General features: G+C 40.8%; 1 protein-coding gene across 4 annotated transcripts; it reads left to right on the top strand.

Moving 5' to 3' along the window:
• On the top strand, window positions 1–27,244 carry RASSF6 (Ras association domain family member 6). 4 transcript variants are annotated; one of them, XM_075039465.1, is made up of 11 exons: window positions 99–214; window positions 11,447–11,536; window positions 17,807–17,885; window positions 19,073–19,224; window positions 21,189–21,280; window positions 21,743–21,927; window positions 22,356–22,457; window positions 23,753–23,804; window positions 24,717–24,835; window positions 24,924–25,021; window positions 25,804–27,244. In XM_075039465.1, exons 2-11 carry the CDS (start codon window positions 11,466–11,468, stop codon window positions 25,877–25,879), a joined length of 1,026 nt encoding a protein of 341 aa, XP_074895566.1. In that variant the 5' UTR covers window positions 99–214; window positions 11,447–11,465; the 3' UTR covers window positions 25,880–27,244. The 4 variants fall into 4 exon arrangements, with proteins under 4 accessions (XP_074895572.1, XP_074895566.1, XP_074895570.1 ...); XM_075039457.1 differs by lacking the exon at window positions 99–214 and adding an exon at window positions 6,656–6,756; XM_075039471.1 differs by lacking the exon at window positions 11,447–11,536 and having other exon boundaries at window positions 1–214.

Here is a 27,244-nt window from a genome sequence, read left to right as displayed (position 1 = left end):
GAAGATTTAGCCCTTCGAAGTTAGAGACACTATTGTTTCATCCAGTGCTACTGAAATACCACCGCCTCTGCCATTGAGCTGACACCCATAGCACGCAGTGCTCACTGTGCTTTAGGACCCTATTCACAAGAGTGTGGGCCTTGGATAGCTGAATGAGAAGAAAAATGTGATCCATACAATCAGACGCTCAGGAGAAGAGTATGAATATGACACAGTAAGTATATAAATGTATTTACTCCTGGTAGAAATATGCTAGACAGCTGAATGCCCAAAGGTGTTATTTGATATTGTAACAAAAAAAGCAGCTTTATGGAAGGATAGGAGTGATCCGCAGCAAGCAGTTGCAGTGTCTATGGGGTGATTTTCAGCAAGAAGACTGAGCAGAGTTGAGGAGTATCCCAGTGTCAGAGGGTGAACTTTTTTAGAGAGAACTGAGGAGTTGCAGAGGTCTCTTCAAACTGACAAACCCAAGGCAGAACCTCAGTGAGTCAGCCCCATCTGTTTTGCTTTGCGCTTTCCCCTTCGCAGTGCTTGCTGTGCTCGTGTGAGATTTTCAAGAGCAAATTAATAAATAAATGCCATGGATGCTTATAGATCGTCTGCTCTACTGTCTAGATATCTCATGCAGTACAAAAATTAGAAAGTCAGTTCTCTTTCTGAACAATTTTTATGATGTGCTTCAGGGATGTTACTTGCTTACGCAGTCAATATTCATTATGGCAATGTTTTTAAGTCTCAGATGTTGCTGGTTTTATGCTAGCTTCCCAGCAGTTTGATGTATCACTCAAGTTATTTGTGCTTAGCAGCATACAATTAAGAACCGTATGCCATGCAGAGCCACAGGGACACAATGTGAAGAATGTCTGCACTGTGCAGCAACTGTGAGCAAAGGAGCGTGGGCTGCTCAGACACAGAGGCGGGCTGCAATTGCCCTGCATTCCCCCCATGCCCACCAGCTTCTGATTCCTCACTTCGTAATCACAGAGCAAAAATGAGAGAGTACTGTTTCTCACGCTATTCCTTTTCAACCTGAACGCTTTTATTCCACAAAGAGTTACATATGTAAGGATGACTGAAAGTTATTTCAGTAAGGACAAACTATGTTCTCATGTGTACAGGAGAAGCTCTGGCGTGTAATCGCTCTTTAAGGAAATCTGATTTTCTTCTAGAATGGATGCTAGAGTAAGTGAGGTGGCATAAGTGTGAGCGTGCTCTTCATACTGTTTATCTGGGCACCTGATAGGAGAATACGTTATAGGAGCTGAGCTCTTGCTAGGTGACTTGTGATTCAGTCTCCTAGGTCCCCTAATGACACTATGTACGCTAAAAGGCTATTTTCCTTCAGTATTGATGGAGTTTCATCATTTTATGCCATCGGGAAACTTGGTCCAGTAAATTACAGCCATGTAAAATATGGTGGAGATGTCAGATAGTTTTGTGTCACACATTCTTTACTAAAATGGCTTTATAATCTCAATCTCAATAAAACATCTGCTAAATACAGACTCCACATCCTCTCTCATCCTCACCATTTTCTTGAAGCCTGTAAATTCTAGCAATGCTGCCTAACATAGGTCATCATTCTTTCTTAAAGTGACCGCCATTTAGTGACCCAAAGCAGAGTATTGTGTGAAAAAATTGTACTTTCTGTTGGCAAGTGTGAAGAGAATGATATCTAGAAATCTGGGCTACTTGATTTAACCACTGAAGTGTTTACATAGACAATGGCAAGGTATTTACATGAGCGCTCTTTAGCCCATATCCAGCCTATCATTAAGCTAATTTAACATTAAGAGGTTTTTGCTTCATAATTATGAGTCAGCATCAATTGCTATGAAGCAGAAATATTTATTGTAGCATAGTAGCTATAGAATCACGGAATGGTTTGGGTTGGAAGGGACTGTTAAAGGCATTTTGGTAGTACACTATATAATAGTGACACTCCTGAAGCGCCGTTTATTTCAGACTTTTCTTTCAAATACATCTTGCAGTTTACACACACAAAAAAATTGCTGCTGAGCTCTTCTCTGAAATTTGCCACAGACTTGTGTGTGCTCAGAGTATCACAGGATCTGGAACTGTGTAAATTTTCAGAAGATGAAATTCTGAGGAAAAAAAGTTAATCTCTTTGAAAGTCTGACGAGTAGGGTAGCAAACACTGACAGCATGACAGTAAACAGCCTCCCAGATCCCCCCAAATTCAGTAACATGCAGGCATGTTCAACAGGGCATAGGACAGTGTTGCAGACCGTATGCTAGAGATACTTAATCATTTCATTACACAGTGCCATGTACTGCAGCAAAGTCAGGAGGACAATGTCTGATTTGCACTGTATTAATTAGAAATTCAACTCAGATTGATTACTGCGAGACTTTTTTGTATAATGTTCATGTATTTATAATGTGACTCCAGGACTGATCTTCAGTGGAGCCAAGACATTTCCCGTTTCTTCACTGAGTTCGTGGGGAAAATATGGACTTGCATACATATGTCTGTGAAGCAAAATATATTGGAATTAGGGTTATTGCTGAAGGTTGCTTTATGATTTGGGACATCCTAGGATGAGGAGAATGGGGAAAACTTGAGTACAATGATTGTCCCTGCTCAAATAGTCATAGAGCACATTCCAAATCGAATCTTCCCATGTGTATGCAATCTAAAGGCAAGCATGGAAGTAACAGGAAAAAACAACTGGTTGTTTTCCAAAGGCAGTTCTAACTGCAGCAGGTTTGATACGCCTTCACAGGAACAATGGTAGTAGCTTCAAGTCAGAATTAAGATTTGAAGTTTCCCCAAAACTCTAATTTAGATCTAGTATGACTGTTTGATTGTGGAGAGTACTGGAGTGGTATTTTTAAAAGGCATAGAAAATAGGAGACAGTCCACATTATGACTCAACTGCCTTAAGAAGGAAATATTTAAAGAAGAATCATTAGCATATTGGAAATAGGAAAACTGGAAAGAAAAGGTGCTACAGTCACATGACTCTCAATTGACCATTACAGAGGAGTGACCTGAGGATCCTATAATGCAAACGGGAGGAAGGTTAGGGCCTGGTTTTTGTGGGTGGGAATGGCAGAAGTCTTGATTGTAGGTCTCAAAAGAAAGGTAGACCAGGGTTCTTGTATTTTGAAGACAGAAGAGTGTAGATATAGAGTAACATGCAGAAAGAAACTTGAAGAAGGGATGTTTTATAGAAAACCTTGGATTTGACGAAAATCTGGGTCTGGAAACCTTGAGTGTGGAGTAGTTAGGGCTTACAAGTGCCGTGTAAGTTGGCTGGGTGTGGTGAGTTGATTTTACTTCTGGTTGAGCTTTAATGGGAGTGAGAAGTTGTATGACTGTAGCTCTTTTGGACAGGGCAGTTCCTTTTGGTTTCGCCCTTTATAATATTTTGTAGCTCCAGGCAATGAAAATCCTTGTATGGCTTTATAAAGTTCTATAATATCAAGTAGATGATTTAATGGGTGTATATAATCAATGCCAAGCCATGATGCATGACTAATGGTGTTTCAGATGCTTAGGTAAGACCTGCCCCTCTAACAGCAGCTCGTGAGGATAAAGATAGTGGTATCTGCATATTGCTTTCCATGCAGGCCAAGGTCAGTATCTGGCAAGTTCCAGCCCTTTAAATGATGTCCAAACCCTTAGTGTTTAGTGTATGTGCTGCTGCATACATCAGGTCTGCTTCTTTTTTCTTCCTTAAAAACTTATGGCCTCCAAAATTCACAAAATGCTGTGCGTGTAAGCGTTTATGGCCCGTGATAGATTATAAGGCATTGTAGTGGATGTGTGCATTGCATATTTAATTATCTGAGCGAATAATTTGTTTCCTAGTTTCTGTTTTCCATGCTTATCAGATGTGTCTGCAAAATGTGTCCTGGTACACAAGTATTGCTGTTGGCACTTTGGTGTGATGACAGAAAATAATCTTGCTCAAGAATGGGAGGCCCTCTGCAGGGTAAATCCAGTTGTTTTAAATTCCTTGATTTGTTGCTATTATCAGTGCCATCTCCTGGTAATGTCTGTAATATAAAGGAGAGAACTGATCACTCGTTTTATGTTAATTTCAGAACGTGTCTGTTGAGCCTCTGCCTTCACATTGCAGTCACTAGTTCAGAAAGTTCAATAAGAATTTTCTGTTTTGAGTTAGTGATCTGAAGTTGTCCAGAAACAGCTGTTTGCAAACAATATTAGGGATTTTCCTTCTCTCTATAAAGCAGAGAAATCTGTTGCTAGCTCATGTGTATCCAGTTGTGTTTATGAATACACTTCCACTGAAGTCCAGCATGCGTGTATGATCTTGCCATGGCCATCCTGCTTATTATGATTGTGTACTACCAAAACAGAACAGGAATCTTTTTGTTTTTCCCATTTGAGATGTTGTGCTAACTTTAGCATTCTGTTTGTTAATGATTTGAGGCCAGGTTATTAAACAACTGAACTCCAACTTCCAATTATATATTAACTTAAAATTATTTGAATATCAGTCATGCAAGGAGCCAGAAATGTAACACAGCCATTAAAGACTCAAGGATCATGGCGTTCCCTGCCTGTTCTAGAGAGGTCATTGTTACCCTTTTATTTAAGAGGTGAAATAGTATAACCAAGTTGTCACTTGTTTTTACGTTTCCAGGGCATATAAATCACGTTTATTCTGAAAGATGAAAAAAATAATGCTCTCTGTGCATTGATTATTTACTTTCCTATGAAAGGAATAGAAGCATTCTTCTTCTTGGAGTTCACAGTAAATGAATTCCTGCTACGTGGCCTTAAAGACATCCTCACTACCGCCCCCCGCCATGTGATACCTATTCCTAGTCTGCACTGACCAGTCTCTGCAAAGTACTTATCAGGTAATTGTGTATGACTCAAATGAGATCAGAACTAGGCCATCGCTAGGAGTAGTTCAAGTGTGAGAGTGAAAACTAGAAACAAATGTGAGCCATGTTCACCAAGCCAATGTAAAAATCAACCCACCTGGAAATGAGAACTATAGTCCTTTATTACAATTGTCCTTTATTACAGCTTTATTGTATTAATTTCTTCCTGAGACATCTTTGCATGAGTCCAAGTAATTTAAGCATTGGATTTTCAAAACTTGCTTATAAACTTAAAAAAGCTATCCCTAAAAACTTTAATTAATCTTAAAAAAACTCAAACAAAACCTTATAAGTTTGGAGTCAGGATGAAGCTTGAGTTACACTGAAGGGTTAACATTACTTTGCCCTGTTGCATGTTAATGATGTGGTCTTCTGTTCTAAAAATACTCGGATACCTCCTGGTGCCTATCAGCTTTATGGTGGAAGTGTCTCTACCAGGGTGGCATACTTGTCAGAATCAGAGAGATTTGGTCTTATCTTGGTTTAGAGACTTGAAGGTGCCAGGTTGTGCTCGCTCTCTGCTCTAGCTCTCTGATCTGAGAACATCAGGCAGAATGCTCAAGTGTCTCAAGCTGTGGCAGGAAAAATCAAACTTCTGGTTTTAAACAAGTTGGGAAGTTACGTGGATTTGTGTTAAACTATTACAGAAGAGATGGAGCAGCTCCACAGGTTGAGCTTGGTGTGAAGCTCCAAGCCCACCACAGCATGGAGATTCTGTGCTGTTGTGAATAGAGTGAAAATCTTGTATGTTGACTCCTCCTTCCTGTGTTTTGAGAGATTTCTCAATATATAGCAATGAAATCCTTATTTAAGTATTTTTCAGGTGCAGAGATAGAAAACTGCAGCATAAAATGTAATCCCAAATATCACGTATATTGTCTTGTGTGTACGGCAGTGAGTCTAGCTTAAGAGCAGTACACCACAGGATAATGATGTGATCAGGAATCAAATATTTATGGGTCTGTTCTGCCTCTCCCTAACATAAAATTATATAAAGCAGAAGTAAGTTGATATAAGTCATAGTGTAATAAGATGGGTATGAGGACAAATTCAGGCTCAGTATTTTTCATGCTCCTCTCTCTGTGGCCTCTTTAGGCTTGATCTTGTGAATAAATTGCTTGCTATAAGTGGATAGGCAATCAGCAGGAATTTGGAAGGCGTGTCTTGGTTCAAATATTTTTTACAGCTTAAACATCTGCTTATATGATTAGCTACTGAGCAATTAAGCTGAGCAGCGATGTTTTCTCTCTTACAGACACAACTGTTGCCCAATGAGTAATATTCATAAGGCTATTGTACTGTTAAGTGAAAAATTGAATACACAGCTGTATGTGATTAAGTGATTAAGCTGTGTTGTCACAATTTCTGTCATGATGTTAGAAATCCACATATCTATACTTAGGCATGATGTGATTGTATGTATGAGTTATTCCACCAAACACTAAAGATTGGCATACATCTGGAGAAGGAAAAATGACTTTACCCTATGAATTAGAAAACAGACAAGACAAGAGGTTAAAGAGTAACAGTGCTTTCAGCACAGGATGTTTAAGGGTGTGCCCTGTCAGCAAATGATTACTAAGAGTCAGCAGGTTACCTCTCATTATAAAGTTAGTGATTAAAGTGTTAACTGGAGCCTCCCCGTAGGTGTAACTGTGACTAAGGGAGGGCTCCTGTCAGCAGCTTGGAGGAAGGAAAGTGGGTAGGTAAATATTCCCGACATGCACTGAGCTGTGGGGAGTGTCCCGGGTTTCCAGCACTCCCAGTTTGTAAAGCCAAATAGTAATTAACAGCTCTGTGGTTCCGTGAAGTAGCAGAGGTAGCTGTCAGCCAGTGCAATGCTGTCATGCCTCTTCCAGGGCTCAGTGAAAGGTATGTGAAACTCCTTCTCTGCTGCTTTTTCTCTGATCCTATGCACAGGTAAGTGAAATGTAAAGCTGGAGCTGTTCTTCTGCTTGCTGTGTAACCTGCAGTGTCAGTAGAAAGCAAGGTCCTTCGCAGTCACCCAGAACTCGAGTCAAATTCCTTTTGGGTAATTAGGGTGCTGGAGGGAAAGAGAAATGTTCGGTCAGAAATTCTCATCAAAAAAGTTCCTAAATCTCAAGGTGGCTTGCGTGAGTCAGAGTTGTGATTAAAATGGGCAGATAATAGGTAGTGCTGGTGCGCAGTGTGTACATGGGCATAAGCATTTGCTGCCCTTCGTTCAGTTGTCGGTGTGATTTAAAAAGTTACGTCAGTGACCTTGTCTGTTCTTTTTGGCGGGTAAAAGCTATCTTTCCTAAGCTACCTGAAATAGAAAGTAACTTCTTTTCCTAATAATGGATTACTTATTGTTTGAAATGGATTTGGTGCAACTCTGGCTCTATCATGATTGTGTGAGGGGAGGGAGCTTCTCTGTCCCTTCCTTTGACTCAAAGTTAAGGGGCCATATTCTCAAATAAATACCAATTTCATTTTGGTTTCAGTTATCAAAGCCCATTCTGAACCTGCCTGAGCACAGGGGTTACAGTGTGTTTTGTATTCAAGTAGCGTTGTTATTGCTCTGTACTGTAGCAGTTCATTTTTTAAACTAAAGCGTAAACAAGTCTGCAAGACAAAGAAAAAAAACATAACTTGTTTTCGGTGAGGAAAATGCAAGTGTTTGGAATAAGTACTTTCTTTTGATTATACCTTTGCTTTGGTGATGAAGATGTCTAACTTAAAAAAACAAACAAAAAAAACCCAACATGAAGGTTCATATAATGACTGCTAGTGACTAGGTAAAGACTAGTAAAATTATTCTGCCGATACCGAATGTCTTATATATGTGAATAAATCCTAAACTCATTTTTATAGAAACAGATCGTGGTCTGAAATTTCACTAAATACCAGACATTTTGGAGTTTAGAAAATTACTTATGTATATGTGTTATTGTGCATACAGTGCAAAGCTCTTTGTGCTGTACAAAATGTTAGATGTATATGTTGTTAATAGGTAAGTTAATAGACAGCTGAGCCTTGTGGTTTCTATACAAGAAACCGAGAAGCTTTACCCCATCCTGGCTTCCTGTGGTTTTGGAACAGCTCTGGGAAGCACTGAATCAAAATACCTAGAAATCTTTGGGGAGGTTTGGGTTTTTTGTTTTTCTTAACACTGGTAGGAGTTCTGCATAGCACATTGCTCGCTCTGCAGTCCCCATCGTAATATATGGATGTGCCAAAAAGCACGTTTAGGCTGTTACGTACAAATTAAAATGCTGCTTTGCTGCTCCTCTGTGGTTCAAGTCTGGATGTCGGGTGTCCCTCTCCTTCCAGTTCTCCTCTATAGTTGCCTCCTTTTATCCTTGAGTAAAAATCTGCATGGCTGTTTGCTCTTACCTTTGCTTTGTCATTTCTCCACTGTCCTGTCCCTATTCTGCCCCCTTAAACAAATAGCCTAAAGATCACTGTACTTAAAAAAATTAAACAAGCCTTCTCATCTGCCTGTCCACTAATCCTTTGACTCTTTCTTGGAAAAAAACATTTCAGGTAAGATACAAATCTTACAGAACAGTAAAGTTCACAACCTTTGTGAGATGTCGTGTGCCCTGATGTGACTTGACCCTTTTGCAGCTTTGGGATTGTGCAGTGGTTTTTCTTCTCTTTCCTTTCCCTAGACTTCTCCAATAGTTGCAGTTTTCCTCTACGGTTGCTCACTTTGCTTCTGCCCCACTTCTCATTTACTCCTGTCTTTCCCTTCTGCTTCTTTTGTTTCCTTCCAAAAGTATTTTAGGCTTCAGTCACTCTTCCTCCAAGTATGAAGTTTCTTCTTAGTTAAGTCTCAGGCCAGGAGGTTAGTCCAGCCAAGGTCCCATTTTCAAAGTCTTGCGTATCTGAGGGACTTGTGTGGTTCTAGTCTAGTTTAACGTAATGATGAAGACTCCTGTCTGACACCAAGCGAGTCAGGAGACAGCTTTGAGTAGATGGCCATAACCATATATTGTTGGTAGAGCTGGAAAACTAGCACCCTTTTGTTAGTTCAAATCAAAGGGAACAATGGAGAAAACACATTGCATTTCTCTTGTTTGCTTCCTCAAAAGAACCAGAGAAATGACATGGAAAACAATAAAATACCACAAGGTGATAGAAAATGTGACAGCTTTGTGCATTTATGGAGTGCCAGTGTAAATATACTCTCATTTGTGCTGTCAGATAATTGTGGTGGGGAAGTCACTGCATGTTCTCAACCCACAGGCTTCAGGGTTAACTAAAAATAAGGGCTGCAAGATGTGTGTAGCCAAAATGCACCTACGAGAAGGGTACATGGTGAAGTGTTTTATCTCTAGGGTGAGCCGGAGCTGTGGAAATGTTTTGTACGAGCCTGATAAGCAGAACTGGTCACATAACTGAGGAAAATGTAGTGAACGTTTTTTGTGCTTCTGTGCCAGCTATAGGAGAAAAGGCCAGTCTTTGCCTGGGGTAATCAGGCGGCGAGCAAAAGAAAAGGGGGAGGTGTTGGTGAAGAATTGTTCCCATCACCAACTACTCTTCCAGTTTGTTTCATTGTCAGCATTTCAATGGCGTCCAGCTGAATTAAGATATGCTCAAGGTTTTTAAGGCAAATAATACAGTAAGAGCCATTTGCTGTGTAACAGAACAAGTAGTTCATGGACAATCTTTTTTTTTTTTTTTTCCTCTTAAAGATCACTTCTCTCAATCTGTAGAGATCAGCTTTTTCTTTCCTATGAATCATTTTAAGGTCAAACTCTATTGAAAAGAATGCCACCACAAGCAATGAAGCGGTGCTAGAGTCGTTGCTCTATGTTTAATAGTGGTGACTTGGCTAAATGCTATTCTTAACATGTTGTTTCCTGACAGATAGGAGGAAGCTTAAGTGTATATGCAGTTCATCAACTGCAAATGTACATCAACTCCTCTGCATCTTTTAAAATTGTTCTGAAGTTACATTGGCATTGGTAGGTGATTCAGTTGAAGGTATTAGTAAATCACATAAAATCAGATTTCAAGGTGTGGCCAATGGTTACTGAACTCATTTCAGGGGCAAAGGAAGAATGCGATTTTACTGGCGTACAGCAATCTCTTCCTTGTATATGAACTCACGTCTCTGCAGAAGTCCCTGGGCTTATTTGGCTTTCAGGTATGCTTTTGGCTTGATGGATATCACGCAAAGGACAAAGGGTGTGTGGGATCCTTCCCACTCTTTTCAGTGAGCTACTGATCAAGCACTGTTAGCAACCCCAGCTGCTCACATAAAGCTCATTTTGGTAGGGCACCGTGGGTTTAGAAGTTGTGAAATAACTTCTTATATGTTTTGTAGGGTGATGGTAATGTATTTTTATGCAAAACTTCTTGTTTGTCCACATATATATACACATATATTTTAGAAGTCATTCATTCGTGACAATGAAACTTTATCTAACTTCTAAAAAAGCAGCTCAGTAGTGCAGTATCATTTGCAAGGAAGCTAGGCACTTACTCTTTAGCTAGCAATGGACTTTTCAAGCTTGAATTTATTTTCTAAATTGATGTTCTGAAGGCTACTTGTCATTAGTAGTGTAGAGAAGCTACTTTTCAGATGTCTTGGATCAGGCTCTGTTCCGTGCTGTCTGAAATCAGACTCGAGTCAATCTCCTGGTGTAAGGGAGAGCGGACGTCAAGTGCTGTTAGGCAAATTCCTCTGTCGTCATGCCCAAATAAGAGAGGAAAAGAAGTGGAATAATCAAGTTCCAATGCAGTCTTTGGAGATTTTACTGCTTTCTGTGGGATTCATTTTTTCCCCCCATGTGTGTGATGCCACTTCTTGGGCTGACACTAAGGGGTTTTTTTTAGTGCAGTATCAGTTGTCAGTCTTGAGTCTCTGAGTCTCTTCAGTTACTTTCTTCAGTCTGCCTTTTCTTCTAGTACCTGAGGGGGAATGAAAGCAGCCAAGACTGCATAATTAAGCTTATTGAAGAATGCATTGTTGGAGTCTCATGGGTCTGGCTTGTTGCCTACACAACGTGCTGGAATCGCTACATGGAGATCTGTAAATTATATTGCTACATCACTATAATTATAGCCTTGTTCTCTCTTTAATATCTCAGCTGCTTTCTTTGTGTGCTGCAGGACACTGCCAATGATCAACACTTCTCCTTCTCTTGTCTAGTTTTACGAACCTGGTTAAGGGTGGTTTGCTGAGTCACTTATTTTTTTGGTGACCCTGGGCAATGCTCTATCCATGATTAACAAATGAATCCTAACCAGTAAATGGTTTGCAGCCTTGGTGTACTAGCAAGTGAAGTGTAATCATGGAGTGGTAGAGTAGCCCTAAATCTACTTGAGAAGGTCCTGGCATATGTAGTAATTGGGATTTAAGGTACTGTGATATACTTGGTGGGAATGACTTATGGCTTTTTTACTAGGGGTGGGAGATAGTTGGGTAGTAAGGCTAAATACAAAGTAGTCAAAATATGGTATAGTTAGCCCTTAGCTTGAGTGTCGAAGCCTGTTTCTCTTGTGCAAACTAAGGCTTTGTTGTTGTTAGCATTTAGTCTTTCTTAGTGGCATTAGTGGATATAATTATTTTTTTTAACCTTTTGTTTAGATTAATCTCTTCTGAATAAATGAAGAAAGTGACTATGAAAGCACAGCAGCTACCTTCTATTTCCATCAATGAGGAGAAGTTCATAACCAGGTAAATTATTAAAGAACCTGCAAACATTTAACGACTTTGCTGCCTTCATTCAAGTTACTCCATATTTATTCATTAATAGAGGATTCTGTAGAGAGCTGAGCCTGTAGCAGCAGCAATTCCTACAACTTGCTTTCTGTTAAGTGTCTACAGAACAAGGTTGTCCTTTCTATGGATTTCAAAGAACAGAGCATTAAATCTTTTGGTGTGTGGATTTTGTTTATTAGGTAGAGCAGCACTTTTAGAGGATAGTGAAATAAAATTCCGAATTAGGGAAGAAGACCTTCCTACCTTTGAAATCTATGGGAACTGAACTTGAGTTCCAGTGTTTAACCTGAGCTCTACTTGTCTGAGGCACAGGGTTTGGTCTGTAGCCCCAGATGGCAGGGTTTCTTTGCAGAAAGACTTAATTGTGCTACCAGCTCTATTCTGTAGTGAGTGAAAGTAGTTCTTTAGCCTACTTATAAAAAGCTTGCAATTACACTCAAACTGTATTTTGTGGGATGTTTTTTGACAGTTAAATCTGGCTGCTAGGGATTGTTCCAAATGCCGCCATAAACCCTGAGCTGCTTGGCATATAGCTCCATCCACTTTTTAGGGGATTAATTTTTCCCTTGTTGACCAGACCACAGGAGCTGGAAGAGGGGGCTCTTTTCTCACTTCATTTCCATCCCTCTTAATGTTCCTGTGGGAAGAAGCTAACTGTAAACTTGCCCAGGGATGGGGCCTGTGATAGAATTTCTCACGCCGCGATAGGTATTTGCATCTGAATCCTCATACTTTTATATGTGGCATGAGCAGTGCTGTTGATATCTCAGTTTTTAAGGAAGGGTTTCAGAACTTTGCCTGAAGCACACAGGCAATAAATGCATCCCTGCCCTCTCCTAAAGAGTTGTTCCTTTTATACTGCTACTAATTTGGGACCTAGAGCTGGAGATGTGTAAATTTATGCTAATAATGAAATGTTCTGTTTTCCTTTTCAAGGGCTGTTGTAATGTGCAAGCATGTTTTCTAAACTATTGTAATTCTCTAGCTTTGTGAAGGACCTAATGCATATTTTAGGAAGTGACTTTTTTTTTAAATTCATTTAAACAGCATTTTTTTTACATCATGGCAAGTTAAGTAACTGTTGTTCGACAGGAGTAGTGTCAGAAGGAATTGATTGGTGTGAATTTTCATATATTTGGCATACAAAAGCTTTTGGGCATGTACCACATGAAACAATGTCTCTGGGTTTTTATTCCCCTATATATTTGCTTTTCACGTGGTGAAATGTGGTTTCTGGTTGATGCCTTTCTGCATTACAGTCATGGTTTTAAGTACTGTTCAAGTTCCTTTGCCTTACAAAAAACCAACAAACAAACGTTTCAAGAATCACTAACATATTCTCTATGCACTCAAGCTTGCTTCCAATGCGATTTCTAGACTATCGTCCCTCATCTATACCTTGAATCTGCTGTTACATTACTCTTCTTCCAGTTGTATCGTGCAAATCTTGCTCATGTGGCAAGCCTGCTGTTTGGGAGTTGCACAATGGCTGGATCAAAAGGCTAACTAAAGCACGTAGGATTATTTGGCTGGCTGAACTACGGTGTCTTTAAGCATAACTGCAATCCATGGATCCATATCCATAGATAAATGTGTAGAGCTTGGGGGAAGAAGAGGACACAGGTGAATTGTCCTGGGTTAGCTTTTCAAGTGAGCACAATCTGGGCTCTCTTGTGGTTTGCCACTGGAGCATTTGACCCTCCAGCTGCCTTGTATTCTGCCTTTTTTACTGGAGGAAGTGGTCAATCTGCAGTAAACCTTACCTTTGGGGGGTTTGCCTCTAAGTTGTTCTACCAGTTATTTAGCTTTGGCTTCCATTAATGGCTGCATTTGGCTGTTGTCACAACACGACAGCTGCTGATTTTTCTGGCTGTGTAACTCTGAAGAGATGTCTGTCTGCCTTTTGGTTAGGGCAGTCTTTGGGCCTTTGCAGTGAAGTTGTGTTATGCTAAGACTAGTTCTGGAACTAGTAGGATGGTGCATGTGTTACTTCTTTCCAGACCTAAAAGAAGTAAGGAGGGATTTTCTTTTCTAGTGTCTACACTACACAAGGACAAACAAGTCAGTGTGAGCTGCTGTTAAATCTCTTCCTCAGGGCTTTTCTAATTGCTTGTGTGGTTTGTCACCGTTGGTTGCACTAGTGTGAGAATGAAACCTGCAAGATTTATGTGTGCGATCTTCTGTGGAAGTTAATGGGAAGCTTTTTCTAGTCAAGGCAAGAAACTAAGTGAAAATCTGAAGAGCTTGCTCTGAGAAATGGTATCTGCCTCAGAGATAACCCTTACCACATCACTTAGTGGTTTTAGCCTATGATTTTATTTGCTTTTATAGCCAACATGGACTAAGAGTCATAGAAGGGCCTCAGAGTGTGGCCCAAGTCCTTATGTATTCATAATCTACCTTCAGGGTACGGATGTATCCAACTTTCTACCTAAAAAAAGCTTGCAAAATAACAGCTGTCAATAAAATGGTTGTCAAAGGTATTGGGCTACAAAGTATAAAAAGTTCCTCTCAAGCTGTATCAGCAGGTCTATCAACTTATGTCAAACAAAACTATGTATCTCTTGCTTGCATGTCAATTTTGCATTGCATCTGGATTTTGCCTCTGTACGAGGCCAAGGTGTGCTTCATCTTGCTTACTTTTAGCCAACATGATCCAAATTTCGCTTGTACCTGATTCATATCTAAACCTGTTACAACTTTCCCTTTGGGTGGGATGACCTGAATACAATCCCTCATCGCTCATGGGACACAAAGAACCTGCAATGAGCTATTTGAACACAATGGAAAGAAAGGTTTTCACCACTTGTATTACTAGGATTGAGGAGCAAAGTGACTTGAAGTAAATGTTGGAAATGCTGTTTTGGAGTCAGGTACTCTGTTGATAAAGCCACTTCAAAATATTTTGGGGGGAGTTGCAGTAGGTTAAAGTAAATAATTTGCATCCAGAGCATTAGAAGGGAATGCAGTTAACCTTCATGAGTTTAGTGGTGCAGTCTGTGTCCTCATGTTACCTGCTGAGTAAAAGCCCTGTTTATCTTTTCCCTCCTCACCATGGGAAAAGGCTCACCAAGCAACAGGACGCTGCCCACTTGAGTTCATAAAGTGGAGCAAGGGAGGGATAGGGTATGCCGAGGAAATTTTTTCGCTTGCACAGTTTGCATGCCCCTCTGTCCCAAACACAGGATATACATACTAACTCGTGTCCCTGCTCCCCCCGCTTCCCTCTGCAGCATGTCAGGCTGGGGAAAGGCCACATTCCTGCTGACCAGTCTCAATGTTGAGCTCTCAGGCAGCAGCATCCATCAGTCCCGCTCGGGCACTCTGCAGTGTCAGATGTCTGCCTGCCTCACCCCGAAGGAAGAGGCAGGTGCTACAAGTATGTATCCCATGTAGAGACTCACGTCATGATATAGTTCTACTCAGCGTTATTAAGAGATACTGTGTTGTCCAGATGCTTTGGATACGTAAAAATGGTCAGAGGTGACTGAGAAACACAATCCTGTCTAAGGCGCTTGCTTTGAGCTCTTAGAGAGACTGTAGGCAGGGGAGGCTGAAGGTGGAAGAAGAGCGTGTGTGTCATAAGCCACAGAAGAGGGTGTACGCTGCTGGAGTAAGACTATGACAGTCCCAGGAGAAGGTATTTTTGTTGTCTGCTTGGTACACTTGGAATCATACCTAGCACTTTCCAACCAAAATGATTTGTGTTTTCATCCTTCTCCTATTCTTTTGCACTGATTTCTTGGGAATTTCTTAGTATCTAAGGTGAGTTCCCCTGAGCAACACTGACTTTTTTAGTTTTTAAGTTGCACAGTCAACTGTGTAGCCATTTAAACAGTCACTTTGAGTAAATTGAGTCACAATCTGATCAGAGAGAGATGCTGTGAAATAATATTCATTTCACCCCTGAAAATAACTTTCTGAACTCCTTTGCAGTGACGGACAAGCTGATACCACTCCTACGGGAGAGATGGCTCTTAGGTTTGTCATTTCTGATAAGGGTGCCACTCTTGTTGTTGATAATGTCCTCGTGTTCTGCGACATGGGTGTGTTGTGACTGTTACAGGAAAACAAATGTTAAAAATTCTGCTGAAATTACTCATGCTAGTGTTTCTAGTGCCTCAAAGCTGCACTGTAGAGTTCTTATCTAAATGTATCTTTCTGAGAAGGTAGTGTGTAATACTTAGCATATAGTCTGGGTCCATATATTCCTGTGTCTCCAATGTTACTTCTTCTATGTTCTTGGTGAACTCTGAGTGTTGAAATATTAAAATGTAGTTTCCACTGAGTGTCATTCCCGTGTGTAATTTGTTTTTCAATGATGGTGCTGGAAGTCAATTTTTGGTTTTGGTTTTGGGGAGGGGTTTTGCTTTTGTTTGGTTTTGGTGACTTTTTGTTTGTGTCTGGTTGTTTGGGGGGCTTTTGGAGGGGTGGTTTTGTTTCTTAAAATTGGCATAGGAGTTGTAATAGCACTTCTGATAGTACGTGGGTCTTAAAGTAGTTTCAGTAGGTCTTGTGGAACTTAACTGTGAGAAGAGTTTGCAAATGCTGTCTGTTTTGCCTGTGGTTCAGCTGTTAGAGTATCTCATACTAGATGAAAAAATGGAAATAATAGACACTATTTAGAAACAAACTTGGTGTCTTTACTCACCACTGTAAGACAGTACATAAAAGCATCTGGATCATTTGTCATCTCAGTGCTTAAAGATTGTCTGTGAGGAAGAATTCATACAATTCCATGCAATTGTTTCCCATGCTTAATTATCTCTGCTGGTGGAAATTGCTTTCTTGAATTACAGTCTAAATCATCTTTGGTGTTTCATTGGTGTGGGGAAGAGCATTTAATTCTTGATGGTCCTGAAATACGTATCACTTAATTCTGTCTTTTTTCGGTCCTCCTTAACCTGAGCTGCAACTTGCTTTTTGCCTTCACGAGAGCCTGGCACTACTGTCGTGGGATCAGCAGCTGCTTAGCAGTAATTGCAAGGTGCTTTTCCACAGCGCTGGTGCTGAAGCAATCATCCCCCAGCCTGTGTTTGTGCAATGTGGCATTTATTGCTCCTTACCCATTTACAAGGTCTGTGTGGGCTGTCCACATCACTGCTGCTGTTAGCTCAGGTGGGAGCGGCGTTTGCACCGGCTGTCGGCGGAGAGCTGGCCTTGCCCTGCACTGTGACTTTAACCCAGCTGGGATGCTGCACAAGTGCTGTCTGTACACCCACAGGCTGCTCAGGTATCCAGGATGTTGAGTAGCCCAGTCTCTGCTGAAATTTCCCAGGAGGTTTGGAAATCCCATAGTTAAAATCCAGTAGCTAAAGTTCTTTGCAGACCAAGTTGCCAAAGGGTGGAGGAGGTGGCTGTGGCCTAGAAACTGGGATGTGCAGTAGCTCTAATTTGGTTATTTTGGAATGCCATAAAACTTGAAACTTTTTCTGAAACCCTGTTCTCCTGCAGTGTTGCGAGTTTATCAAGGATGGTGACAGGCATAGTTATCTCTGGTGGTGGTTCTTTAATGTTAAGTTTCCAACATCATTATCACTGGCGTGCCTCACATTGCCTTCCTGCCTTCACACAGTGTTTTCAAAGCAGAATGTTACGCTGCCTTTTTTTTTTTTTTAATTGCATCATGAATTTCTGTTTGAAGTCTGAGATGATGGGCAGGCTTATAATCCTTGCTTGTTGACAGAGGTTCTCTTCATCACCATCCTTTCTCTGCCGAGCAAAGACTTAGTGCAAAGCTGTTATGTTTCAAGCAGAAGGTAACTGAAATGTTTTGTCTAGGCATACTGTAGATATTCCGAAATAAGAAGAGTATCTGAAGAAATATAAAAACCCAATGGAAACCATTATGGACAGAAAACAAATTGTAACCCAACTAAAATGATCTGCAGCATTGGTGCATGGGAGTGTTGTTCCTGTTTGCTTCCCCCTTAAGACTACAACAGAAGTCCAAAGTACAAGTTACTCTGGGGCAGTGTTACTAATGTCACATCAGACTGTGACTAATTCATTTCCTCTATGTATCAGGTCTTCAAAGAAGCAACTTACAAGCAACCTAGTATCCTGACAAAATTTTACACCTGGAAAATGATGTATTAATCATTAACAAACCTGTACAGAGATGCAGTGGTTAACACTGCAGGGTGTTACCCTGCCACTTAGCATCTGGATTTTTACAGTGATAGAGATGTTAATTATTCTTTTCACTGTGATCTTTTATTCTAGAGAGCAGCTCAGTTCTCTTCTGAAGACTTATAACTCTTACTATTCTGATCAAGAAAATCTGCAACTGTCACATAACCAGGTAAGGATCTCTGTAAAAATAATACAAAAAGCACAGTGTGATAGTAGGAAAAGCACTAATGGGTGCTGATGTTTAATGCAGCTAGACTGAACAGTGTAGGATACTTGTTGTGTGTTAGTATATTAGAATATATCACTAATAAAAACACTACAGCAAGTGCTAGAGTCAAATGCTATAAGGAGAAGAGAGCAGAAATAATTATGTTCAGACAAGTGGGAGTTTCAGATTTTTAGCAGTGGGATCTCCTTGCCATCCCATTCCTTAGTGTATCGTAAGAAATCATTCTTTGGGTTGACCTCTCCAGTCTTACGTTGTTAGCTGGCAGGGAGTAAGTAGTACTGCAAATATTTGTATGGGGTGCAGCTCCCCCTTGCCCCTTCAGCTTGAATCTGCCGTGGATAATGGCAGGACTGCTGTCACTTGGGTCAAGGAGAGACTAAGTCTCTCCTCGAATGTGAACCTTTAGTACAGAGAGAATGCTTGTAAGCATAGCCCCAGGAATGCATTCTCTGTGGAGACCAAAGGGCCTGTGGAGCTGAAGGACGAATGAAAGCATGAATCGTGTGTCTTGTGCCAGAGAGTCCCTGGTCTGGAAGTCTGAACTTCCTGTTCCTCCCAAGCTGTGTTTGTGTCGTTTGTCTGCTATCAAGACCCAAAAGGGACATTAGAGCAATTGTGGGCAAAAATGGTCTGGAAATGGGAAGGTCTCACTTCTCTGTCCCAGTTCATTCTGCGGTGATAGTGTTCTATGTCAGCAAGAATGGAGACCGTTAACAGCTTTTGAACTGATGCAGTGCTTTGCATCAACAAGGATGATTTCATTAACTGCTGCTTCCTCCTTTACCAGCACCCAATCTTCCCCTTTGCCACCTTCTTAGCACCCTGGTTTACATCCAAATAGAACAAATAGGATTTGACTCGTAATAGTATGGGATTATGGACATGTTGGTTGTAAATCGTCCTGGTCAGTTAGAGTAATGCTGACACAAGATCAGGTCAGCTGCAGCTTTAGCTAGCTGTTTTGGAAATATCTTAAGTATGGAGATTACACAGCCTCTCTAGGTGACCTGTTCCAGGGCTGTGTCGGCCTCAGTGATTTCATTGTATTCCTGTTACTTTGAGGGGGATTCAATTATTATTACTTGGTTATTATGCAGCACTCCTTATTCCTTTTTTTTTTTTCCCAGCAAGAAGGAAGCAAACCATTTATTGAAGGCATCTTGTCCATATTTTGGGGAGTCCGACATCCTATCCGATTAAAAATTCAGGATGAGAAGCAGATACCCTCTTTTGTAACCTTGAAGTCAACAGAGAACGTGGGTTTGTTCCCTAGTAAAAGGTAACTTCCATAAGAAGGAGGCAAGCTAGTAATTCAAGAGAGCTCATAGGTGACTTCAGTGGATATGGCTGGTTGTATATCCCAGATTCCACAAAGGCCATGGTGGTCACTTGCACAGCAGTATTGTGTGCCCAGTGTAACTGGTGTGGACTTTCAACAGCTGCTGCTGGGCAGAAAGATGCATCTTTGTAGCATCTTTGTTCCATCTTTGTCTGGCTTTCAGCTTAAGAACAGGTGAGAAAGTGAGGGAGGCTGCTCTTGTTTATACTGAGTATCGCCACGCAAGTACTGGGAAATGTATATATATAAAAATTTACAAAAAACGCCCCCCTTCCCCATGCATATATGTACACCTCAAAATGCCAGTAGTCCTTGAAAGACCTCATGTTGGCGTATGCTCTACAGCATGAAGCAAAAAGCTGTCAGGTTAGTACTAAGTGATTGTTTATCGCAGGTTACCTTCCCAGGTACTTCAGATGTGAAATAGTTGCTTCCCAGCGCAAAGCTCAAGCCAGGTAATAAATACTGGCTTTATGTGTGCAAAATCTAATGTTAAAACCCCTTAGAAATACACACAGATCAGCTGCTCCTTCAGGCTGTTGTCTATGATACTTCTTATCTGAGTGCACTGTGCTGATCTGACTCCTGCTAGATTTGCCATATCTTTAAAAACAGTTTTAGGTTCTTAGAGTATTTCTTCTTTCTGTTTCAATCATGTGTTTCGCAAGCCTAGGTTGGTGAATTGTGAATTGTATCTGATGAGCTGAAGCTGAGTTTTAGGTGTCATACGGAAGCTGAGGCAATGTTTACCCTGAATGACTCCTGGATAAATTCTGTATTTCAGAGCTCGTTTTCCTAATTATCCGTTGTCTTAGACTGCATGTGGTACATGTTTGATTTGTGGATTTAATTCTACCATCACTGCAGCTGTGGGGAAAGTCTTCCTCCCTATCTGTTGCTGTTGCAATTAAGGGATGTAACCTGATGGGAGTAACCAGCAAAGAACTCGAGTCTAAGGCAAACCTGGTTCTCTGTACCTTGACCAGGTCTACTGGTAAGGGGTGCTTGTGGCCTGTAGGATAGTGTGCAGTCTGGCAGTTCAAGTTGTGCTTTGCCTTTTGTTTCTTAAAAAGGTAGGACTGTTGGAGATGTGAATCTTAAAGTAAATATTAATTCATGATCACAGAAATGTGAAGCTGCCCTGACATGCTTTAAGGTATGCAGAGCAGCTTGACTGTTTGATCTTAAATGAACTTTTTAAATGCATGGAACGCAACTGAGATCGTTGTTTGGCATGTTCTTTGGAGTTAGTTGAATATTGTTTTGAATATATAGATAGGAAATGAATTTTTAATTTTTATCCTACGAATTGGTTTATTCTCAGTCAGAGCAGTAACTGGCCCCAAAGACTTTCTGCTAGAGAGTTTATGCAATGAATTATGGAAATACTGGCATAAAAAAAGTTGGGTTTTAAAACAGGCTGGATTGAATTCCTCTCACGCAGAACTGGTTTGGATAGCACAAGGGGCTAGTATGGTCACGTAATCTTTCATGTCCCCAGATAGGATGCACCCTGCGACTATTTGAACCATAATATGTGTATGCTTTCCGTATGCCTGCCTCGTACCCCATGTGCATGCTCTGGGGCATTGCTATAGAATAGATAAAGAATTACTGCAAATTATTTAAGGGACATCATGGTTAATGTTCAACATGCTCTAAATAGGGTTGTGTTACGTTTGGGATCCCTTGTCATACCACATTTTACTATTTTATAATGAAATAAACTAAAATTACTGTATTCATATACTACATTGAATTCTGTAGTCATGTTATATGAAGTTTTGAATGGCGATAGGAACACATTACATGAAGCCTGGCTACAGGTTAAATTGAAATCACTGAGGCAATGAGGAGTCATCCTCATTATAGAATAAACTATAAATATATGTTTGATATTTCAGGGGAATGACACGCTGGGGAGAATTTGATGACCTACATCATATTAGCGGGGAGACATTGAAATCTACTGAAGAAAAGCCAAACCTTGAGAAAAGTTAGTGTCGGTGCTCTTATGTTCACTAAAAATTCTTTGTTCTGTGACTGTGCAAAAATAATTTGACATATTAGGCCTTTCCTGCCAGTAAAGGGAAATCTTTTTTTCTCTCTCTGTTTAACACCTATTACATGCTAGTGAAACACTGACGTATGACTGGTTAGTGAAGACACTGAGGTGCTGGTAACTTTTCAAACAGACAGTGCTAACGGGCTGTGCTTTCACCAAAGAAATCATTCCCAAGAAGTAAACAAAATAGCGAACTGTGGCCACTGCAGATAGCCTATTGCTCTGCATTGTATGCCTATGCCTTGCTCCCCTTGCACTCCCTCCACCCACCCAAAATATAATTAAATAATGATAAAAAAAAATCCCTCCACCAAGAGCCTCCTTCCTGTGGGGGTGTTGGCAAGGAAGGTAGAGCAGCTGTACAATACACTGATGCGGTTTCATTTTGTCCAGGTTATTCATGTTACAAAAGCTGCACTCTGAAGTCCAAGAGCGAGCAGGAACATGATTGTGCTACCCTGCCCAGGGCCGGCAGCAATGCCGCAGCCGTGCGGAAGAGGACCAAGTTCCCCATGATAGCGAGGACAGAAGTAGAAACTCACAGGTTTTCGATTAATGGCCACTTCTACAACTATGAGGTATGAATGGTTCTGCTTGTCTTAGATCGCCTGAGGCTGGGTAATGGGACAGAGAAAAAAGTCCAGCAAGCTTCTGGAGTCCCCTGCACCCCCATAGCCAACAGGGACACTCCACACTGGTCCCCCTGCGTGGCTGGGCCAGTGTCACTGGCCCCTGGGCTCAACCCCTGGGGTCCGCTTTTGGGGTCTGCTCCCAAAGGTGGGTTTCAAGCGTGCACGGCTGCTGCCTGGGGGGTTCCACAGTGGTCCTATGTACCGGGGGGCTCTCCTGAGGACACTGCCTGCCCTTTGCTTTATGGCAACAGTGGCAGCATACCTGACAGCTTGCTTTGCCCCAGAGCTGTGCACGTTTACGTCCTTTTGAGTGCCAACCATTGAGTACAGCAGTCCTCATCCTCATGCCCTTTTGCTGCTCTTTTTGTTCCCAGACATCAGTTTTCACTCCAGCTTTCGGATCAGAAACCAAAATAAGAATAAACAGCCAGATGAGAACAAGACAAGTAATAGAACAATTGCTTCGGAAGTTTAAGGTAATTCTGCATGTTTGCAGAAGCAAGTGCAGCCGTGTTCTAGAAATGCTAGCTTGAGCATGTCACATAGTGCTGTGTGAAATGCAGGAAATAAGTGAGAGAGGATAGTGTGTAGAATAGAGCATAGAAAAAAAACCCACGTGGGCTGCTTTTAAGGAATGGGTTGGTTTTATTTTACAAATGTTTCACGGCTCTGTGAGTCTAGAAAAGTTCTGTTGGGTGTATGGTGTGCCGTGAAGGAAGAACTACAGAACCGCTTCTCTATCAACTCACACGCAGGAGGGGAAAACGCTGCTGTACTTTCAGCATTTCTGAGCAGAGGTGAAGCATGTTTGTTTAATGCACGTGGCAGTGCTTCCCTCTAGTGACGGCCCCTGGTAATTGTATTTTGCTTAAAACGGTAGGGAATTTTCTTCTAGCCCGAGGGTCTGGGGGATGATGCATTCTCTTAGATCCAGGCACACAGAAAGCTCCAGAAAGTCAGAGTTAAAGCTACTGCTCGAGATCAGTGCCGTACTGTCTGAAACTACCTTTTTTTTTTCCTTCCCTCCTTTCTTTGGTACCATCTTCCATTAACATGATTACACATGGTCAGAAATATGTTTACCATTGGTGCTGTATGTTTCTCCAATATCTTTATTCTATGTACCTTCTTAGTGTACAATTTTTGATAATTCTCCATTTAGCTTCTCTAGAGACATTTAACTTGTCCAGAGACTTTGCTGTTGCAGTATTACTTCATATGGTTAGTAAGACTGGGTAGCGTAATAGTAAAAGGAGAAGTTGGCTTCTATGAATGATAACATAAGGAATGGAGTTACAGAGCAGGTTGTGAAATTGTAGAGAAAAAGTTGAAAAAGAAGCATTCAGAAGGGCTGCTATTTTCTGAATGTGGTTGTGCAGGCAAGTAGATAGGAAGAGATCACAGGGTTTTACCCTAATGGTAATTCTCTTCGCAAACATGCAGGTCACCTGAAAAGAAAGTTGTGTGACGTAGTTAAGGGTGCTACAAGGAATCGAGATGGGAAAGATCTGGTGTTGTCTAAGATGGTGTGTTACTGATTTGGGCAATACGGTAATGTATGCAGTCATGAAGTAGTGGGGTACAGGGACAATGAACGTGGCAGCATAGCTTTCCATCTTTTCCAAATCCAGTATTTTCCCCAGACAGGATCCCAGTCTCAGACTTTGACCTAATATCTGAGTTGAGAAGTACGGAGAATATCTGCTGATTGTGAAATGCTAGGAGAGGGTATCGGTCAGTCTGAATAGACTTTTTTGTTTGCCTTTAACAGATAGAAAACAGCCCACATGAATTTGCACTTTATATTATCCATGCATCCGGAGGTAAGCCAGACACTGCTGCGTGATCACTTCATCTCTAATTATCCTCTGTGTGTGTGTGCAGACCGCTTAACTTGGCAATGACAGGATTCATTACAGGCATCGGTCTTTGTTTGGACCGTGTGAGTGTGGTGTGGCATTTTGGCTTTTCTGGAGACCCCTTAGAGATGTGTCGTCCTCTGACAGAGAGGAAAACCTGAGTAGTTGTCTTCTGGGTGCTTTCAGTGTGCTGCCAGTATGGCTGGTTCGGCTAAACAGGCTTTTGTTTTTCCTGTATTTAGAGGTTGTGTTTAAGATGCTTTTCTGCTCTAACTCTTGTTCTGCAGAGCTGTACTGTAACCATGAGATGCCAGGCTCCCACTGGTAGTGTTATGGCATATGTTAATTGACAGTTTTGGATGGTAGTCCTGGATTGCAGATGCCTAGTTAAAAGTAGTCATTTTTCAGTGGAAAATGGTTACTTCTGCAACACAGTCTATTCTATTTTTTTCAGGAAAAAAGAAATTTGATCTTTATTAAAAGGAATACCTGAGAGAATGGGAGAGAGAACTGATAGGCACATACCTTAAATGTCAAAATACAAAGTTGAAATAATGTTTGAAAACTATGAAGTAGACTCTGTTTTAGGGAGTCATGGTCAAGCTAATGGGCCTGGGATCAGTACCTTAAGTGCTTACTTGGCTACCTAAATTGAAACTCCTTTGTGTTGCATCTACCAATTTCTTTAAAAATGCACAGTGTAAGTTAGGTGTGACATCCTCCTGCAAATATGTATTAGAGACTTGCTAGGCATCTAAAAATTGCATGTAAGTCAAAACAGGGTGTTTGTCAAGAAAAAAGACTGCTGATTGCATGAGGTATCTAAAGGCACTGTTGTATGTTCTGTGCATCCATGACATTTCTTGTACATGTCAGAGAAGAAGCAGCTGAGGAGTGGAGATGTTCCCTTACTGCATAGACTCTTGCAGGGGCCTTCGGAGAAGATTGCCAAGTTTTTTCTCATGGACAGGGATGTGGAAGAGATAAGCAGTGACGTACGTATATCATAAATTCTAATAGTTCATGGTATTTTTCTGAATTAGCATGGTTGCTCATGTGTATTTCTTGTTGTCTTCTTGACAGGTTGCTCAGTATATTCAATTTAATCTTTCCTTTTTGGAATCGATTCTGCACAGAATAAATGAAGAAGAACAACAAGAGATTGAACAGACAATTGCGAGGTAAATAAAAGTAAAATGAGTGGGGTCACTTTGAGGCCAGGAGAATATTTACAGTTATGGGTTGGCTCAAGAGGTGAATGCATTTACGTGGCAGAGAGCAGTTAGAACACTGTGCTGTGTCTACTGCTGGGAAACTTGGTGGGATTTATAATCTTTTCTATTTTCTGCATATCCAGATGTGCTGTTGCTGTTAAAGATTCCAGAATAAATACTGACTACGTACGCTCGGGGGGGTCTTTACAGAATATTTGGACCCTCAGGCTCTCTTCCATTTACTTGGTTTCTCTTCTGAGCTTTAGACTGGTTCCTCAGTTTCTACTTGCTGTATATATTTCCTCAGAAAGTATAAATGCAGTGCATACTGTGGTACTATTTAGGTAGCATACCATTTAAGCTAGATTAGTGCCAAATTTTTAATGTCCCTTTAAAACTTCACTTCTGATAAATGGCATGAGTTATTTTGATGGTGGCTTAAAATGCACAACAGGTACAAGTCAGAAATGCACCGTTTCTATTCTGAACTTGTTTATGAGTCCTGAGGTCAAAAGCAATGAAAGTCTATGCCAGCTGTGGATCTGTTGTCAAATGACTGTCTGATAATCACTTTGAATCAAAGTGGCCAGGAAATCTAAAGAAAAAAATAAATAGCAATTGCTATTTTCTGTCAGAAAAGGTTTAATTACAACTCTCTTCAGCCATTCAACTAGCACGTTAGAATTTGGGTTGAATTTTTGCAGGATTCTGTGCTACTTAAATGCATTCTCTCTCTCTCTTTATCTCAGGTACCTAAAAGAGAAGAGTATGATATGCCAGCACCTTCATAGTCAAACTGTTAAAAAAACAGAGACGACTGTTTGATGTGAATGGCCTGTTGCGAATACCCCACACACCGCCTTTGCCAAAGGAAAGTCAGTATGTTTGCTTGAATGTGCCGTGACTGAAGAGCACTTAAAGCACAGGTGTTCCAAGAGCTGAAGTTTGTCTCGGTAATTATGCAACCGAAATTGAACCTGCTCCTCTACAGCGCTGGAATACAAGTTGGGAACCATCAAATAAGAAGCACTAGATCCCCCAAAAGGCAGATGCTGAATCTAGCTTGAAACTTAAGACAGAGAAAAAGATCCTTTGAAAAGCACAAGGCTTGAAATCCTGCTAATTTCCAAACCTTTAACAAAAGTCTAGGATATAAGGAAAATATTGCAATAACCAATGTGTTAATTGTACAGAAAATATGAAAATTAGGTATACGGTTTTCCTTCTATTAGAGAAATGTTGAATTATATTAGCAGGAAGCTTTTCAGTAGAGATAAGTGGCAAAAGGTATGTATGCATCTAAGATTGCAGTTAGGCTTTTCACTTATCTTAAAAAAGAAAAAAAAAAAAAAAAAACCACCACAAAAAAACAACTGTGCAAGAGAGACCTGAAATCTCACTGGCTTTGGATTGGTAGATGCCTGACTTGCTTAAGCTTTGACCTACAGTTAGAAAAATATAAATGGGAAACCCTCCCACTCAATAGCTACTTAGCTCTTAAACATAAGAGGGAATTTACCTCTGAAGTATCTCTGAACTGCAAAGTAAGAACTCTCACTACATACTGTTGTGTCTGCTTGATTAGGTCATGGAAGGCACCTCTGTGTTTGTTGTTGAAAAAAATGATTCTGTGTTACTTGCTGTGTTGTGTATGTGAAGATGGAAATGCGAAGTGTTCAGTGAGAGAGGTTGAACCTCACAGCCGTGGCAGGTTTGGGTTGGCAGCCTTCCCACAGATGCAGTTCTGGTACAGCCTGGCCCCAGCGTGGTGTACGGGAGCCAGCTATCGGATCCTGTCTGGTTGAGTCATGCTGAATATTAAAGCTCCAACTGTAGAGGTGTAAATAAAATCCAATTTGTGCACCATTAATTGCCTTCCTTTATTAATCTGGGTTTTTTTACATGGTATCTCTGTTTTGCCTCAGCTACGTTTGGCTTTTGCAGATAACAAGATAAATACTGAGAGAGGGAGGAAATCCAAGTGCAGAACATGTTGTCTAGAAATCGTGTGGAATAAATCAAATATGAAAAACTCCACACTGCCTGCGATGATGTTACTTGGACGGTAATTTAAAAATGAGAAGTCACTGTGCTAATTGAAGTTACTGTGGTTGGGGCAAGGGGTTTATTTTTATGTACAGTCTATTATAATCCTGCCCAGGAAAATAATTATGGGCAAGGGAGCACAGA

The sequence above is a fragment of the Buteo buteo genome, chromosome 1, assembly GCF_964188355.1.
Source record: "Buteo buteo chromosome 1, bButBut1.hap1.1, whole genome shotgun sequence".
NCBI classification, from domain to species: Eukaryota; Metazoa; Chordata; class Aves; order Accipitriformes; family Accipitridae; genus Buteo; species Buteo buteo.
Note: the sequence above shows the minus strand (reverse complement) of the source record. Positions and strands in the feature narration are given on the sequence as shown.